The 17,255-nt window shown below is 37.3% G+C and overlaps 2 gene segments (V, D, J or C); both read left to right on the plus strand.

The window, feature by feature from the left end:
* Window positions 1-13,235: 13,235 nt before the first annotated feature.
* LOC125781135 (Ig heavy chain V region-like) lies at window positions 13,236-13,786 on the plus strand. The segment is given in 2 exon segments: window positions 13,236-13,320; window positions 13,425-13,786. Coding segments are annotated over 2 exon segments (417 nt in total).
* Window positions 13,787-16,337: 2,551 nt separating this feature from the next.
* Window positions 16,338-16,938, plus strand: LOC125781136 (T cell receptor alpha variable 29/delta variable 5-like). The segment is given in 2 exon segments: window positions 16,338-16,489; window positions 16,577-16,938. Coding segments are annotated over 2 exon segments (411 nt in total).
* The last annotated feature ends 317 nt before the right edge of the window (window positions 16,939-17,255 follow it).

Raw genomic sequence — 17,255 nt, forward strand, 5'->3', positions numbered from 1 at the left:
ACCATTAAGGATCTGTCAGTAAATGACAGTGCAGTGTATTTCTGTGCTGCTAGTTTACACAGTGCTACAGGCAGTGCACTCTCTGTACAAAAACTCTCACTGTGCTGCTGTACTATTAACCCAACATCAGCTCCTCCACACCTGTGTGTGAGGTCTGGTTTAGGACTGGTGCCATACAAGTTATCTGATATGTAAGGCCTTAGGAGTTTATAATATGCATCTTTACTGTTTACAATCTGTTACAGTTAAATTATAACTCAAATAACCCACCAATCAGAACCTGAAAACCAATTTACCCATGAATCTCATCAAACTATGCAATCAGAACCCAAGTATCCCAATATAATCAAAATATCCCAACAGCCAGAGCCAAATAACCCAATATGGTTAAAATAACCAACAATCAGAACCCAACAAACTTAATACAATCCAATTAACCCAACAATAAAACCCAAAATAATTAAATATAACCCAATTACACAGCAATCAGAGCCCAAATAACCCAATAAAAGCCAATAAACAAGAAATCACAGCCCAAATTACACAATTTAACCCAACAATCAAAACTCAAATATAACCCCAAAAAAACACCAATCGTAGCCCAAATAACCCAATATAATCCATCAATTAGAACCCAAATGAACCAATGTAACCAGATAACCCAGCAATCAAAGCCAAAATTACCCAATATAACGCAATAACCCAGCAACCAGAGCCTGTATAACTTAATAACCCACCAATCAGAACTTGAAAAACAAAATTACCCATGAATCTCAACAAACGCTGTGATCAGAACCCAAGTATCCCAATATAATCAAAATAACCCATCAACCAGAGCCATTTAACCCAATATGGTTAAAATAACCAACAATCAGAACCCGACAAACTTAATACAATCCAATTAACCCAACAATAAAAGCCCAAATAATCCAATATAACATAATAAGCCAGCAATCAGAGCCCAAATTACCCAATTTAACCCAGCAATCCGAACCCAAATAACCAAATATAACCCGTAAAACCCAGCAATTACAGCCCAAATAACCAAATAAAACCCAATAACCCAGCAATCAGAGCTCAAAAACCCAATAACCCAGCAATCAGATCCCAAAAACCCAATAACCCAGCAATCAGAGCTCAAAAACCCAATAACCCAGCAATCAGATCCCAAAAACCCAATAACCCAGCAATCAGAGCCCAAATATAACCCCATAATCAAACAAACCAGAGACCAAGTAACTCAATATAACCCCATAATCAAAACCCAAATAACCCAATAACCCAGCAACCAGAATAAAAATAAACCAATATAACCCAGTAATCAGAACTCAAATAACCAAATATAACTCAATAACCAGCATTCAGAGCCCAAATAACCAAATATAACCCAGTAACCAGAACCCAGATAACAAATAATAACTCAACAACACAGCAATCAGAGCCCAAATAACCAAATATAACCCAATAACCCAGCTGTCAGAGCCAAAGAACCCAACAATCATATTCCATAACCCAATATAACCCAGGATAAACCCCAAAAAATGCAAGCATTTTCATTTAATTGCCAATAAAATTGGTCTCCAGCCTAAACTCAAGGCATTTAGGTAACACTTTTATTTAGATTGAGTTCTGTTGAAAACCCTTGTGCCTCACCATCCACTGTAAAGTTTCTGCAGTTGAAGATCGGTACACCAGTGTAATGTTAAGCAGTCTCAAGGCAGCAAGGCAGTCTTCAAACCTGGATCTTCTTGGGGAAGGATTGGAGACCAACTGCATTTACAGCACTTCTAAAAATAAAAGTTATGCAAATTTAAGAACGTTTTGTATCACCTTTATTTTTTGAGACTGTAGTTGTAGTTAGAATTAATATTAAACATGATTACCCAACAAATAACAGTTGTACAGTTGTAACAGTTATGTAATTTAACTCTTTCCTGATCTGATTCAGTCTGTATCAAACGCCTGTTCAGAATAAACAATGAAGGTAGAGGGCGCCCACACACCATCTTATAATGTACACCACACAGGAGGAAATCCTGCAATTCTGCAAGAGCGTGAGAGCAATGTTGAGTCTTTATATAAACAAGAAATCAGTACTTGGTTCAGACCTTTTTTAAGTAGACTTATGAGGCAATATGTTCAGCATTCAGAGCATCATTATTGTCTCTGTGTTGTGGCTCACAGGTATGGTTTTCTTTTAAATTTAATAATTCAGTTTAATGACCGAATGACTGGATGTACAGGATATAAAAGATACTTATATGCGTTTTGTCTTTCTACAGATTCAGTCTTGAGCAGCAAGGTCCAACAAAGCCCTTCTGATCTGATTAAAAGTAGGGGAGACTCGATGGAGCTTCATTGTCTGCACAATATATCAAGCTACAATGTCATACTCTGGTACAAGAGCCGTGTGGACCAAGAACTAACATTACTGGGATATCTCTTCATGACCAACGACAATTATGAGCCTGCATTTAAAGACAAAAACATTATAATTAAAGGAAATGCATTAAAGGATGGGACTCTGATCATTAAGGATCTGTCAGTAAATGACAGTGCAGTGTATTTCTGTGCTGCTAGTTTACACAGTGCTACAGGCAGTGCACTCTCTGTACAAAAACTCTCACTAGGCAGGTTTCCATCCAAACCTTTCGAAAAAAGAATGCGCAATTTCCAAATTTCGGCAGGAAAAAATGCGAATTAAGCCGTGTTTCCATTCACTACAGTTATGCGAATAAACTTTAGATAACGTGGGAGAGGACGCCAAACAAGCATGGAGAGGTTTGATTCTGTTTTTGCTCTGTGCAGAATTATTTTCGTGTCCATTTGCCATCTCTACATGGTGATGATGTTTGCTGTTCAAAGACGCCGGGCAGGACGAGCACTGGAAACGTTATTAAGGGCGGAAATCTCGGCGCGACCACGGCGACAGCCACCGTATACCTGGGAGCGCAAACGAAACAAACTGTTCTGGGAGAACATCGTTCAGAGCCATTTTTCTGATCAGCTTTGGATTCGGCATTTTAGAATGTCCAAAACAACTTTCGAAAAGCTGTGCGTCATGATTGGACCATATGTAGGGCCACGTATTTCCAGTCATCGCCCACCTGTGCCAACTGATAAGAGAATCGCCATCGCCATATACAAGCTGGCCACCTGTGCTGAGTACAGAGTAGTGGGTGAAACATTTGGTGTAAGCGTTACAACAGTCCATCGTTGTGTGTACGCTGTATGCCAAGCAATACGAATAAAACTAATGAACCGGTACATTGCATTACCGGACGCGGCGGAGGCGCGAGAAATAGCACAGCGCAATAACGCGGCGCACCATATACCACAGGTGATACGTCATTTTTTATGCGAAAAACCCTTTTCCATCCAGTTTTTCCGAATTTTGGCGATGCGATATTCTAACTTTTCCACCCCCTCCTAGCGTAAAAATCGTTTTGCGATATTTGGGGCTTTTTTCGAATTTTTGACTTTTTCCATCCAGCTTTTTTCATGCGCATTTTCAAAATGCGCAAAAACTTGGTGGATGGAAAACCCTCTACTGTGCTGCTGTATTATTAACCCAACATCAGCTCCTCCACACCTGTGCGTGAGGTCTGGTTCAGGACTGTTGCCAACCACTATACAAGTGATCTGATATGTAAGGCCTTGGGAGTTTATACTGTGCATCTTAACTGTTTAATCTGTTAAAATTAACAATCAGAAATCAAATGACCCAATACTCAGAACCCAACCCTGTATAATACAAATAACAATAATCCGAACCCAAAAGCCCAAATAACTTAGAACCCAGTATAATGCAAATGACAATAACCCAATTCAGAACCCATAGTACCCAAAATAACCTAACGATCAGAACCTGAATAAATCAACAGGGTTTGTACGGTCATGAAAAACCAATAGCAATTTCCAGGCCTGGATAAGTTTTGGAAACGTTTTGGAAAAAGTCATGGAAATTTGGTCTTCAAATCTCAAATTTGTTTATTTTGAGCTAACAAATATATACAATTCAGTAATTTAGCCCTACACAATGGTGCTCTCAGGATTGGACACACATTTTATTATTAAAAATTGTCATTATTTTTATCAGATTCATTTTAGGCCTACTATAATCGATTTTTTGATTATAGTTTTAGTTAGATTACAGTTTTAGTATAGATTTATTTTACTGTCCATGTCTTCACTGATGTATTAAAAATCCTATAGTCATGAAAATTGACCTTGAAGACATGGAAAGGACATAAAAAAATAATGGAAATTTATTGGTTAAGAAATGTATGAACCCTGAACCAAATAATCATTGAAGCTCAACAGTTCAGCAGAACCTAAGAATATCCCAATATAATCCAAATCTAATATTCAGAACCCAAATATGTAATCAATCAGAACCAAAATAACAAATAAAAGACAAAACCCAACAATCAGAACCCAAATAACCCAATGTAATTCAACAATTATCAGACAAAAAACAAATAAATCAATGAATCTTAAAAATTTGAATTTAAGAATATCCCAACTAACCCAATATCTAAATAATATCGAACTAGTTCAAATCTAATATTTAGAACCCAAATAATGAAATATATCCCATATATTTAATCAATCAGAACCAAAATTACCCAATATAAAACACACAAAACCCAACAATATAACAGAGATAATAAATAACAGAAGTCATAACCTAAATAAGCAAATGCAGCCCAAATAACCCAACAATCAGAACCCACATAGCTCAATATAATCAAAAATGACAACCTGAACCCAAATAACCCATTGTAACCCAAATACAGCAAACATCACATAACTTAATATCATCAAAATAACCCATTTATTTTTTTATTGAATTTATTGATCCAAATGTACCCCTACTAAAATAATCAAATTTGCTTGCTCTTAGTTAAACAACATCTAAAATGAAAATAACCAAAATATACAGCAACATACGCCTATAAAATGCACTAGATGAATCTCATGTAAGGGAAAGTGTTATAGATAAAGATCAGGGGCCTCATGTACTAAAGGTGTGTACGCACAAAAACATTGCGTATGCCATATTTCATGCCCACGTCCCCTAAGGTACGCCTTTTTTTGTACGTATGTATTGTGTTTTTGTCATTTGGAGACACTTAGAGGCGATGCATTTAAATTAAAACTATTAAGATATCCTTTACGCACACATTGTAGTAAGCATTATTGGGTAAAATAAAGTAAATTAATCAGACAATTTCATTGGCTTACAGAAATAATCGTTCAACGTGTTTCCACTTAGCCTAGATTATATAAACATGTATAAGATGTTGCGCTGGAGTTGTTGGAGATGGCAGCGTTGGCATTATTGGAAAATATTGCTAATGGCCGAATTCATAGAGAGCGCATTTCCCGTGACCATTATGTTTTTTTGGCCCATGATGATGACTGGCTTATAAGCCTTTTCAGATTTCCAAGAGCATAAGTGGATAAGAAAACAAACTGAGTGCGTGACGTGTGGCTTCTTGGTAAGCAACTCATTTAAAGCATTTAAATGAAATAATTTATTAATTTAGAATAATACAATTTAAGGAGGAGTCGTGGCAGGTGTAATGTTTTCGTGCATTTGCGCTTGATTTTTAAGTTGATTGTGATGTACTAAGAGAAAGTACTTGGAATTCTGCCTACGCACGGTTTGATAAATCCAGATTTTTTGTGCGTACTGAACTTTTCAGGTCTAAGCGTACGGAACATTTTAATAGGAAGTCCACGCAAGTCTTAGTACATGAGGCCCCTGCTTCTTACATAAGTATCTTTTTTCTCTTGCATTTCGATGTCTAAAAAATAGGGGGCACTAGCATGACCTATGATTCCCCCCCCCCCCCCCCACACACACACACAGACAGTGGTGATATACTTATTTTGAATCAAATGAAACACAGTTCAGTCAGTTAGTGGTTCCATCATGAGTAAACTCATGGTTAGATCTATTCTTATTGTCATCACCATCATTCAGACTTTACTCAGATTACAAGGTTAGTTTTTGTATATGTAATTTGAATATATCTTTTAATCTGTGAAATCTGTTGTTCTTAGCATTATTTATGCTACTGTATATATGCTGGTATATATGCTTAATGTACTATTTCTCCCTTTTTTTTTTCCTCCACAGTCTCTGCTGCGAGTAATGAAGTTTCGCAGACTCCCCCTCGTCTGTTCAGAAAAGATGGAGAGTCTGCAGAGCTTTGGTGTTCTCACGACATTTCCAGCTATAATCGTATTCTGTGGTACAAACAAACTGGACACAGGCAACTCAAGCTTATGGGAACCCTTGTTGCAACACAACCTCAACCAGAGACTGAGTTTATTGGAAAACTTGAGCTGACTGGGAATGGACGTAGTGAAGGCAAACTGCAAATAAAAGCCCTCACGTCTAATGACAGTGCAGTATATTTCTGTGCAGCATTTACACAGTGTTACACACACTCTCTCTCCTCTACAAAAAACATTTTCCTCTTTTAAACTTCTCTACATTACCACAAACTGCTTATCAGCTCTCTCTCTCTCTCTCTCTCTCTCTCTCACACACACACACCTGCATTTATTCATTCTTTTAAATATGAATGAGTTGTATTTTTTTTTTTCACTTTAACACAACATTACCAGGCTAAAGTGACTCAAATCCAATTGTTTTAAGCTCTTCAGATGACCAGGGCTATGTGGACACACCAAATCCGATTTTTCACATTTATTTAAGACACTTTTCTATATGTGGTGGTAGATTAGATTGCCTATAAGACTATATTGCCAAAGGTATCTGCTCACCAGCATTGCGTTTGGTGAAATAAGGTTTGGATAGAGCTGTTTGGCTATGGAAACCCATTTCAGGAGTCTCTCTACACTCTACTGTTCTTGGGCTAATCTGAAGCTACTTGAAGTTTGGAGGTGTGTAGTGATGTAGTGACTCTGCAGGAAGTTGGAGACCTCTTTTCCTTTGTTGCTTTGTGTTATAATATCACTGACCGTTGGCTATTTATTGAGGAAAGTTCACGACTGGACTTGTTGCACAGGCGCTGCATCCTATCATGAGACCACACTGGAGTTCACTGAGCTCCTGAGAGCCACCCATTCTTTCACTTATGTTTGTAGAAGTAGTATGAATCATGTCTAGTTGCTTGGTTTTATACACCTGTGACCATGGAAGTGATTGGGAGAACCTAAGTTCAATGATTTGGATGGGTGATCAAATAAACACCCTTTATCTAAAAGTGCATTTTTTTCATTTCACTGGCTCTTAAAAATTAATTTTTTCTCACTGTTAACTCATGAATGTTCTCATTTGTAACACTATCCTGCAACCATCATACCTCAGAAATTTGGAAGGTGGAGCTGGGAAAGAAGTCACACCTGAGTTGACAGGATTGCAGCTAAACATTCCAATAATGCTTCACTTATTTTCTTTAAAACCATAACCATTTACCTGGAGTTCTTTCAACCACTTAACAGTGTTTTTACAATGAATCCAGCCAAAATATTGTATGTTCCACTTCTTATGTCCCAAGTTTGCATTGTTACACAAGGTAGAAGAGCTAGAAACTAGATTCAATAGCCTACCGGGCACAGAAAACAGGAAATGAGGGGTATTTATACAGAGATGAACAGGCGAGAACAATCAGACTAATTAGTAAGATGGAGAGTTTGTGAGACGCAGTGGCACGTGACTGGGAGAGTCCGGAGGAGAGAGCACAGGGGAATCCTGGGAAATGTAGTTCTGAGTCACTGAATTAGAGTCCATGGCAGGCAGACAGGAAGTGGCTGGCCTGACAGGAACCAATTAAAGGATTAAAGAAACAGAAAGGGAGTGTAAGCACCTGTTTGTTAGTGAGAAAATCATTAAGTAAAAACAACTACACCTGCAAAGATAACTAAAAAGGAAACTTAGAAGAAGGTCACTTATGGGATATAAATGTAACCCGACAATTTATGCGGCTACAGCACTGGTGGGTCCTGGTGGCATCTGGTGGCTCAACGTACAGATAAATAAATATTTTACAACCAATAATAGTTCAGCTGAAACAATTAGGTAATTCATAAGAAGGTTGATGATCCACTGAATTTTATTGTATAAAATATGCAGTTTTTCACTGTTGAACCAGACACATCCAGATATGCCTCAGGATAAATGTATTGGTCCCAAGACTCTCATGACTTTCTGAATCAGTTTAAGGTGGTTAGGATGGATTTTAATCAACCGTTTAAATGTTATTTTGTTTTTCACAGTTTTTTATTAGTGCAGTATTATTTTTTATACAAACAAGTTTAATAAATACACATTGTGTTAATGTATGCATACACTTAAACTTAAAATAAAGAAGGGAACGTTGCTTTTCTTTACCTTTAAAACCAGAAAGACCAGAAACCTTGGCCACGAGCTTGTTTGATGATAGTGATCTGAAGTAAAGTGCAGTGTTTATTCTTTCCAGGTGATGGCACTGTGTTTCCATGCTTCCCCAACTCTACTCTCTGCCCGTCAGGTGCACCAGATGAGTGACAACCAATGTTTTTACTGACTATAACTCTGAGACTGAGAACACTTCATCATCATTTTAGTCTTCCACCCTCATTCCGTCCTCATGCTCTCTGCTACTACAACATGTCCCAACTGTTCTTCAGTCTGTTCTGTCTGGTGCTCCTGGTTGCAGGTAATATAAAACATACTTTGAGAACTGATTCATATTTATGAAAAGAGATGTTTAGAAAGATCTATTCATTTCTAAAAAAAAAAAATGTTTCTTTTTTCCACAGGTTCTTCTGATGGAACATCCAAAGTGGTTCAACAGATTCCTTCCCACTTCTTCAAGAATCAGGGAGAATCTGCAGAGATAAAATGTGTCCACAACATTCAGAACTACGATCGCATTCTGTGGTACAAACAGACTCAGAATATGGATTTTACCTTCATAGGATATCATGTTGGAGTTTCAGGAAATCTAGAGGCAAATATCAGAGATGCTAAAATCAGTGGGAAAGCAAATATGCGCCAGAGTTTTCTAAGCTTGACCAACCTTTCACCAGATACTGCAGCAGTTTACTACTGCGCTGCTTATTCCACAGCAGTGCTATTACCCTCACTTCAGTACAAAAACCTATTATCTCCCTTTATCTTTTCTACTGACGTCTGTACAGCTGCATTACCCCAAATCTGACTTTATATCAAAAACCACCTCAACAACTGCTGTCACCTTATCAGATGATCATGTTTCTCAAATGGAGCCTACATTGTAAGAATGTATTAGACATTAAAAAACTAGTGGTGCTAATTAATAAAAAAAAAAACACATCAGATTAAAATCACAACAGTATCCCGTGTTTAATTACAATTATACCACAGTTAGTTCCGACCCTGCTATTGTGATTGGCTGAGAGGCGTTTTATGAGTGACATTATTAGCCGGTAACATAATGTAACCAAAGCTCTCCATGTATTACTCCGCCACATATAGGTTAGCAGCCATGCAGCGCTTACAAACCAAACAGCACAGGAACTATTTTAACTCGTGAAGTTTTTGTAACCAAACAGATCATATTTTCTCCTCCTCTTTCACTCAAAGTCTTTCAATAAACAGTGATAATGGAACTGTGGTATAATCGAAATAATACACTCAAAGTTTATGCTAAAATGTGTAAGTTTGGCACAGTGCCAATATTACATGTTATAGCACTCCCTCTTGTGTATCATTGCTTAATTATTCGCACTGTTCCTTTGTTCTGTTTCTTTCTTTAAATGAAATTCAATTTATAGTATTAGTCGCTGCAGAGTGAACAAGAAAAGTTCCACCGCTTTAAATAAACACTGTCAAAATTAAATCCTTATCTGTAGTTTATCGATTTGGGTCCGCATTGGACAATGTCTGGGTCCGGACCCGGACCGTGGTCCGCCTATTAGTGACCCCTGCTCTAGACACAGCCTTACTTTACTGCAGCTTACTGTTAGTGGTTTCCCTCTTTAACCAAAAATACCACTATTAGTCTAGACTGAACAACACACCTGAAAAACACAACCACTGGAAGTCTAACTCTAATATCATAAAGTTTCACCAATATTGTAACGCCACAGACGGGAGTCAGACGCTCGCGGTAAAAACAAAACGAGGCTTTATTATTAAGCACGTAAGCAGATAGCGTAGTCAGATAACAGGCGTGGGTCAAAGCCAGGAAAACAACCAACCAAAACATCAGAGCCGAATCACAAACCGAAAACGAAACCATAAACCAGAAGCAGAGTTCAAATAACCAGAAAATCACAATACAAACAGAACAAAAGGATAAGGCAAAAACGTAGTCGAAAAGAACAAGTAAGGGTCATACACGGGTAATACAGACAGGAAAATAACGCTCAGTATATCGCTGGTGAACAGGGAAAATACGTCGCAACAGGCGAGACAAACAGACAGGTATTTATACCTAAACTAAATTACTAACACCTGAACACAGTCTAGAATTCCGGTGACGTAGACCGCACGAATGAGCCGCGGTTGGCTGAGTCCGAACACGTGGTGTTGTCAGGTGCATGCTGGGAGGTGTAGTTCCGGACCGGGGATTGTCCATAGACGGGAACGGCAGAGTCAGAAAAAGGAACTACAGAGTCTGTGGTAGGCGTCACAAATATAAGATATAAGAAATATTTTATTTACATTTTATACTAACATGACTGAAAAATATGCAGTTAATATGTTGAAACTGAATGAGTCATGTGATTTAATACAAATGTTTCTGCATAAATGGAACATATACATTTAATTAAAAATTATTCCTCTAATTATGTACAAAATTGTTTATATTATGCTGATATATCACAGTTTTTAACAAGAAAATTAGTCATACTAAAAAAAAAAAATAAAACGTAAAGCAACAGTAGCAGATGTCTATTAAAAAGTGATAAGAAATATAATATAGTATAAATGCAGCGTATTAAAACAGCTAAATTAAGTTCTACACCACAAGGGAAGCTCAGAGCTTTGTCACAGTATGATGTCACATCCTCTCTTACTTCAAAGACACTGTAACGCTACGCACTTTGTTAGCAGTACTGATTTGGCTTAAGTGTAGATTCTTGTTTTTATTTTTTTCAAACCAGCTTAAATTAATATGGCCAGAATTCTCTTTCAACTCATCATCTATTTGAGCTGTCTCTCAGGTAATACTTTTACATTTTTAGCCCCCAAAAATAGGCTTAAAATATTATTTAGTCATATTTAAATATTAATTTTACACTTTTCTTTAAAACTAGGAGCTTCGATTGGCAAAGACGTTCATCAAAGCCCTGCTGACGTTATATGTCCACCTCAGACGGCTGTTAATCTCATCTGCAAACATAACATCCAAAACTACGACACAGTATTGTGGTATCAGCGAAGACCTGGAGACACCGACCTGAAGCTCATAGGTTATGTGAGAATGACCACTATTAACACGACTGAAAAAGAATTTGAAGGTCATTTTAAAGTGAGTGGAGATGGAAAATCATCTGTTACTCTGCATATTCTCAAAGCAAGACAAGTCGAGGACACGGCTCTGTACTTCTGTGCAGCTTCATATGCACAGTGGTACATTTCCTTAATTTTCATGACAAAAACCCAATTTTAATCAGTATACCCACCTCTGCACCTGTTTAACCACACCAGACAGCTCATCATAGACACCACCAAGACTGCTAAGATGATCAAGATTCTCAACCAATGTTCTCAACCAAGCTAGCACACAGTTAATATACACTGTGTACAAGTATATCAGGCAAAAAAAGGAGACTGCAGACCTAAAGGGGGCAGTGTGGACCAAAACATCTGCAGCCCCACTATAAGAACTAATAGGTGGAACATTGGAACATAAGATGGGTGGGTTCCAGATTAGGCATAGGCTTTGAGTGGTTTTGTACATTTGCTTTTACTGGGCCCAGTTGGGCTTCTTAAACAGTGGGTAGTCAAAACGAGCATGGTTAACACCGGAAAACAGCAGCAAAAGGGGATAAACATACTATAAACGAGAAACAGTCCAAGGGTCAAACACATTGAAACAATATCAAAGAGCAAGCAAAAATCAGGGTTTGAAAAAAAGTGCAGGTGTATATACAGTGGGTGAACCAGGCGATATCAATATTCAGGCGATGAGCTTCCTGGTAGTGCCGTGTGAACTGGTAGACAACTTTCTGGTTCCCAGTTGAGCTATCCATATAGGCCTCACATGGCCATGCTATCTGAGAAAGTTCTTTAACCTCACAATGTGTTAATTTATTAATAATTATTAATAATTTATTAATTTAAAACAAGGAGCACATGGGGGAAGGACGGGGAAAACACAGAACATGACAAAAACTGTGCTTTTATATGATGAAACTATACTTTTAGTAAATGTGTATATGTGTGTAGTAGTTGCTCATATTTCTGCAATAAATCCCGACTTCAGTCAAATTTACTAACAAAACATTAGTTTTGTGTTGCTCCTTAAAACCATACTTCAAAAGTTTACTTTAGTTTGTTTAGTGTAGTGCAGGTAGAAAGACCTTTAACAGCTGATGCTTGCAATGAGATATCTTGGGTTTGTTTTTCCCAGTTTTCTTTAAAGTGAATGTGATGTTAGATCTAGATTTTATTCACACTTTTTATATATGTCTTTAATGTTCATTTGGACAGTCTACGCAAATATACTTCAATTGTATTAAATAGTGGCGGAAATAACATATGACTAGAATACTCTGTATGAATTTAGTGCACATTTATAACATTTTAATTACAAACAAGTAGTAATTAAGTACAAATTAGTGGTTCCAAAATAACAATAATATTACAGACCTATTTTAGCATAATTTAAGGGACTAAAAGGTTTTGCAACTTATATTACTAAGATTTCTCATCTAATATAGTCACTGTCCAATGAAAAACATGTATTTCCAAAATAGCAACTTAACAAGCGAGAGATAAAACCTTCTTAAACTTCACTCGAAGTCAATGAAAAAGGAGTCTATTTAAGATTATTTCAGATAATTTCTATTGGTCCATTCATCATGAATATTCAAATTATGTAGTAAACTAAACATCGACAAAAATGCAGATACTTTTTATGATATACAGTATCTATGGATAGATAGAGGGGTAGACAGTGTTTGCATTCTTTTATGGATAAGGAGGAAGTTACCACATGGCTACGAACCCTGAAATGATGCATATCCTGTATCTACAGCTAGAGTTTGCATTGTGGCACTTGGACTCACTTTGGACGTTACCGAGACCCAGAATGATCAGAAGCATCGTCATAATCATACTGCTTCAATCACTATGCTGGATACAAGGTAAACTAAAAACATACAAATCAAAACCTTTAAAATAGACATCAATTTGATAACTATCGATCTCTAATAACTGTTTTATGGGCTTATTTACTGTTGTTTTACAGGTGTCACAGGAGCAGAAGATGTCATTCAGCCCAGTATAATATGGGCAGAAAAGGATAAATCTGCTACGATTAACTGCAATCACACCAAGGGACAAACTTACAATGAGATGTACTGGTTTCAACAGCTCCAAGGAGAGCCCATGAAGACCATTGTCTATACATCCTCCTTTAATCAAAAGCCAGAGTTTAGAAATGGGTTTAATGAGCAGAAATATGCAACAGTTAAAACAGTGGCTGAGAAGGGATCATTAACAGTGAAAGATCTGAACTCTGCTGACAGTGCTGTGTATTTCTGTGCTGTAAGAGAACACAGTGTTACAAACACAGGGAGAGGCTGTACAAAAACCTACAATCTGTGTTGAGAAACAATAATAAAACCTAAAGGTGGCACTGTGACACAATAAACCTGCAACATTTCTGAACGCACCTTTGGAAATACTTTAATCTTAGCTTTTATTTGAAGTTCATTTGAGGTCACAAAGTTCTGACATGAAGCTTTCTCTAATAAAATCCACATTATTTTCCACAAGAAATGACAATAAAACACTTCTACACAATAAAACACTTTTTAAAATAAATTTTATTTCTAATGTTTTCCCTATTTTCTCACAATTTTAATGGCCAACTACCCAACCCACTCATTAGGACTCCCCCTATCACTAGTAATGCCCCAACACCAGGAGGGTGAAGACTAGCTCATGCCTCCTCCGATACATGTGAAGTCAAACTCCGACTTTTCAAACTGCTACTTCATTACTGAGTAGCATCACAGCGTGTTTGGAGGAAAGCGCAGTGACTCGGTTCTGATACATCGGCTCACAGACACCTTGTGCTGATCGACATCACCCTTTGGAGTGATGTAGGGAGAGAGCGCCATCTACCCACCCAGAGAGAGCAAGGCCAATTGTGCTCCCTCAGGGCTCCGGTAGCCGACGGCAAGCTACATGAACAGGATTCAAACCAGTGATCCCCTGATCACAGTGGCAGCGCTGGGCCACTCAGAGCCCTCGATAAAATACTTGTGTGTTTCATGTGATTTTACACACAAAAAACTGATTAAAAATCACAAAAAAATTAATAAAATTAATATTAATATTGGTATGTAAAATAAATATTGGCACATTCCTGTATTTTCTGGAGGTAGACAAATATAATTATGTAATAGTTGTTTGCCTAGCAAACAGACTAGAGCCTTTTTTACTTTATTATATTATTATTATTATTATTATTATTATTATTATTATTATTATTATTATTGTGCCTTAAGCACAAATGCTTTGTGGTCCCCTTTCACACTGTTCTGAAGATAGATAGTAATTGTTGATTAGATCTCATTAAATTAGGTTTATTAAAATGTAAAACGTAAAACTCATTTTCCATTTTCAATCCCTGCATGAGAAACGTGAGCAGCTTCTCCCCCAGCTCCGCTGTGCACTTCTGCTTTTACACATTCATCTTTTTTCTCTAGCAAATATGCTAGTTTGTATTGCTTATATCTATTAACATACTTGGGAACATGGTAACATGATTAATTTGCATTTGAAAAAGTATTACATTTAAAAAAAACACACAGTAAAGTTTCCTAATTAACGTAGAAAGCACCATTTTTTTACTAACATTTTCTGGTACGGTGGTTTCCAGAAAATTACAGCTTTAACTTTCTCTTGGTGTGAAGCAAAACAACTTCTTTCAACATATCAGAACACAGATGGGAGTATGGCCTCTGTCTTTTATCAATAAAGAGAACACAATCACACACACACACACACATACACACACTAGTGAGCTCACTCAGACTACAAAAACAGTGACATACTGTGAGCAAACAGGCCTGGAGTGGTGGGCAGCCATCACTGTGGCACCCAGGGAGCAGTGAGTTTTGATTGCCATTGTCAGAGGCCCAACAGTGGCAGGACTGCGTGTTAAATATCATGCAATACGTGTTATGAAATAACTAGGGTTTTGGAATAAAAAATATTTCTAAAGCTCCTCCCCTTTCCAATCTCAAAGCTTATGAATCCGTTGGACCTCTCTTCTCTTTAAGTTTTTGCAACCTTTTACTGCCCCATCTCTTACATTTGAAATCTATCTCTCCTTCCTGACTCTTACTTACCACTTACAACAGAGCGAGAACTGGCTTCCTATGACAAGTTAAAGCTGGAGGGAAACATTATAGGAGAATAAAAACCCTTTTAACTGTCAATAGAAGTCAAAATTGAAAGAATAAAAAAACATTAAAAACAATTACATATATATAAATAAATACACAACTGCAAGTTATACATTTAGTCAGGGGGGGGGGGGGAATAATAAGATAAAAGGTTTTTACATTACATTACATTTATATTTGGCAGGCACTTTTGTCCAAAGCTATAATGATGTACAATTAGTAATTAAAGTCATAGAAGTTCAAGATGAAAAAACAATTAATACAGGCCCTAAGGGAAATAATGAGTACTTACTACTTACAACAGAGGGGAAACTTGTTTCCTACGACAAGTTAAAGCTGTCTAAACTTCAGCCTAAAATTCAGTTTACAGTTTCTACAGTATAAACCTAATTTTATACTGAAAAAGAGGAGGAAATTATAAAAAAGTAGTCAGTTTGTTAGAGGTGTTAGGAGAGCTCTTTGAAGAGCTCTGTCTTCAGGAGTATCTTAAAGATAGTGAGAGATTCTCCTGATCTGGTAGTAGAAGGTAGTTAGTTAGAGGTGTTAGGAGAGTAGGTGCTCTTTGAAGAGCTCTGTCTTCAGGAGTATCTTAAAGATAGTGAGGGATTCTCCTGATCTGGTAGTTTGTTCTACTTGTTTTGGCTTTAAAATAATATAATAATATTGATTTATATACTTTGGGTTGTGGGTGGGAACTAAACAAGTATACCTTGTACTGATGCTGGAAATCTGCATCAGTTACTGCTCTGATGTCCTGAGGGAGGTCTTGCTCTCACTTTTCTGCAAATGCTTCTTCACCCCAGTTAGTTTATTACAGCTTTACACCAGCAGCAGAGTCTCATAATCATGAGGAGACACATCTTTATCTTTCTGGCTGTGATCCTCTCAGCATCAGGTAACAGTCAGGTTTTCACACAGTATGAGCATAAAGGCATGTCTGTGTTTTAAGATTCTACACTAAAAAAGATTCTCTCTTTTGTAGGACAAACACAAAACAAGGATGTTCATCAGAATCCCTCCGAGCTGATTATTAATCCAGGAGATAATCAAGGACTGAATTGCAGCCACAGTATTCCATCTTACTTTATGATATTATGGTATCAAAAATTCCCTGGAAACACTTCCCTGAATCTTATCGGATATGTGTCTAACACAAATCCAACTGTTGAAAACTCTTTTAAGGGTCGCTTTACTGTATATGGAAATGGAGCCAAGCAGTCTACTCTTCATCTTGGGAAACTGAAGGCTGAGGACAGTGCTGTGTATTACTGTGCAGCTAGTCAAACACAGTGCTTCAAAAGCCCTCCCTCTAATACAAAAACCTCCTGCCTACAGCTCTACTGAAAATACCCACCTACTGAAACTGAAAACGGGGTTTGTTAAGGTTTTGAGGACCAAGCCATGAGACCATCATACCTCAGATACATGCTCTATTGACCATAAACCATATACAGAATAAACTAGCCCCGGTTCTAGACTGCTTTGCTTGGGGGGGGCAGTAGAACATAATGCGTGCAAAATGTGGCACGTTTATTCAAATTTTAAATTATTTAGAATTATACAACAGTTAGTTCCGACCTCACAATCTGATTGGTTGAGAAGTGTTCTAGCTGTGATGATATTCGTGATAACATCACAGCTTTCTCACACTAAACTTGTAT

The sequence above is a fragment of the Astyanax mexicanus genome, chromosome 14 (genome assembly GCF_023375975.1).
Source record: "Astyanax mexicanus isolate ESR-SI-001 chromosome 14, AstMex3_surface, whole genome shotgun sequence".
Taxonomy (NCBI): domain Eukaryota; kingdom Metazoa; phylum Chordata; class Actinopteri; order Characiformes; family Acestrorhamphidae; genus Astyanax; species Astyanax mexicanus.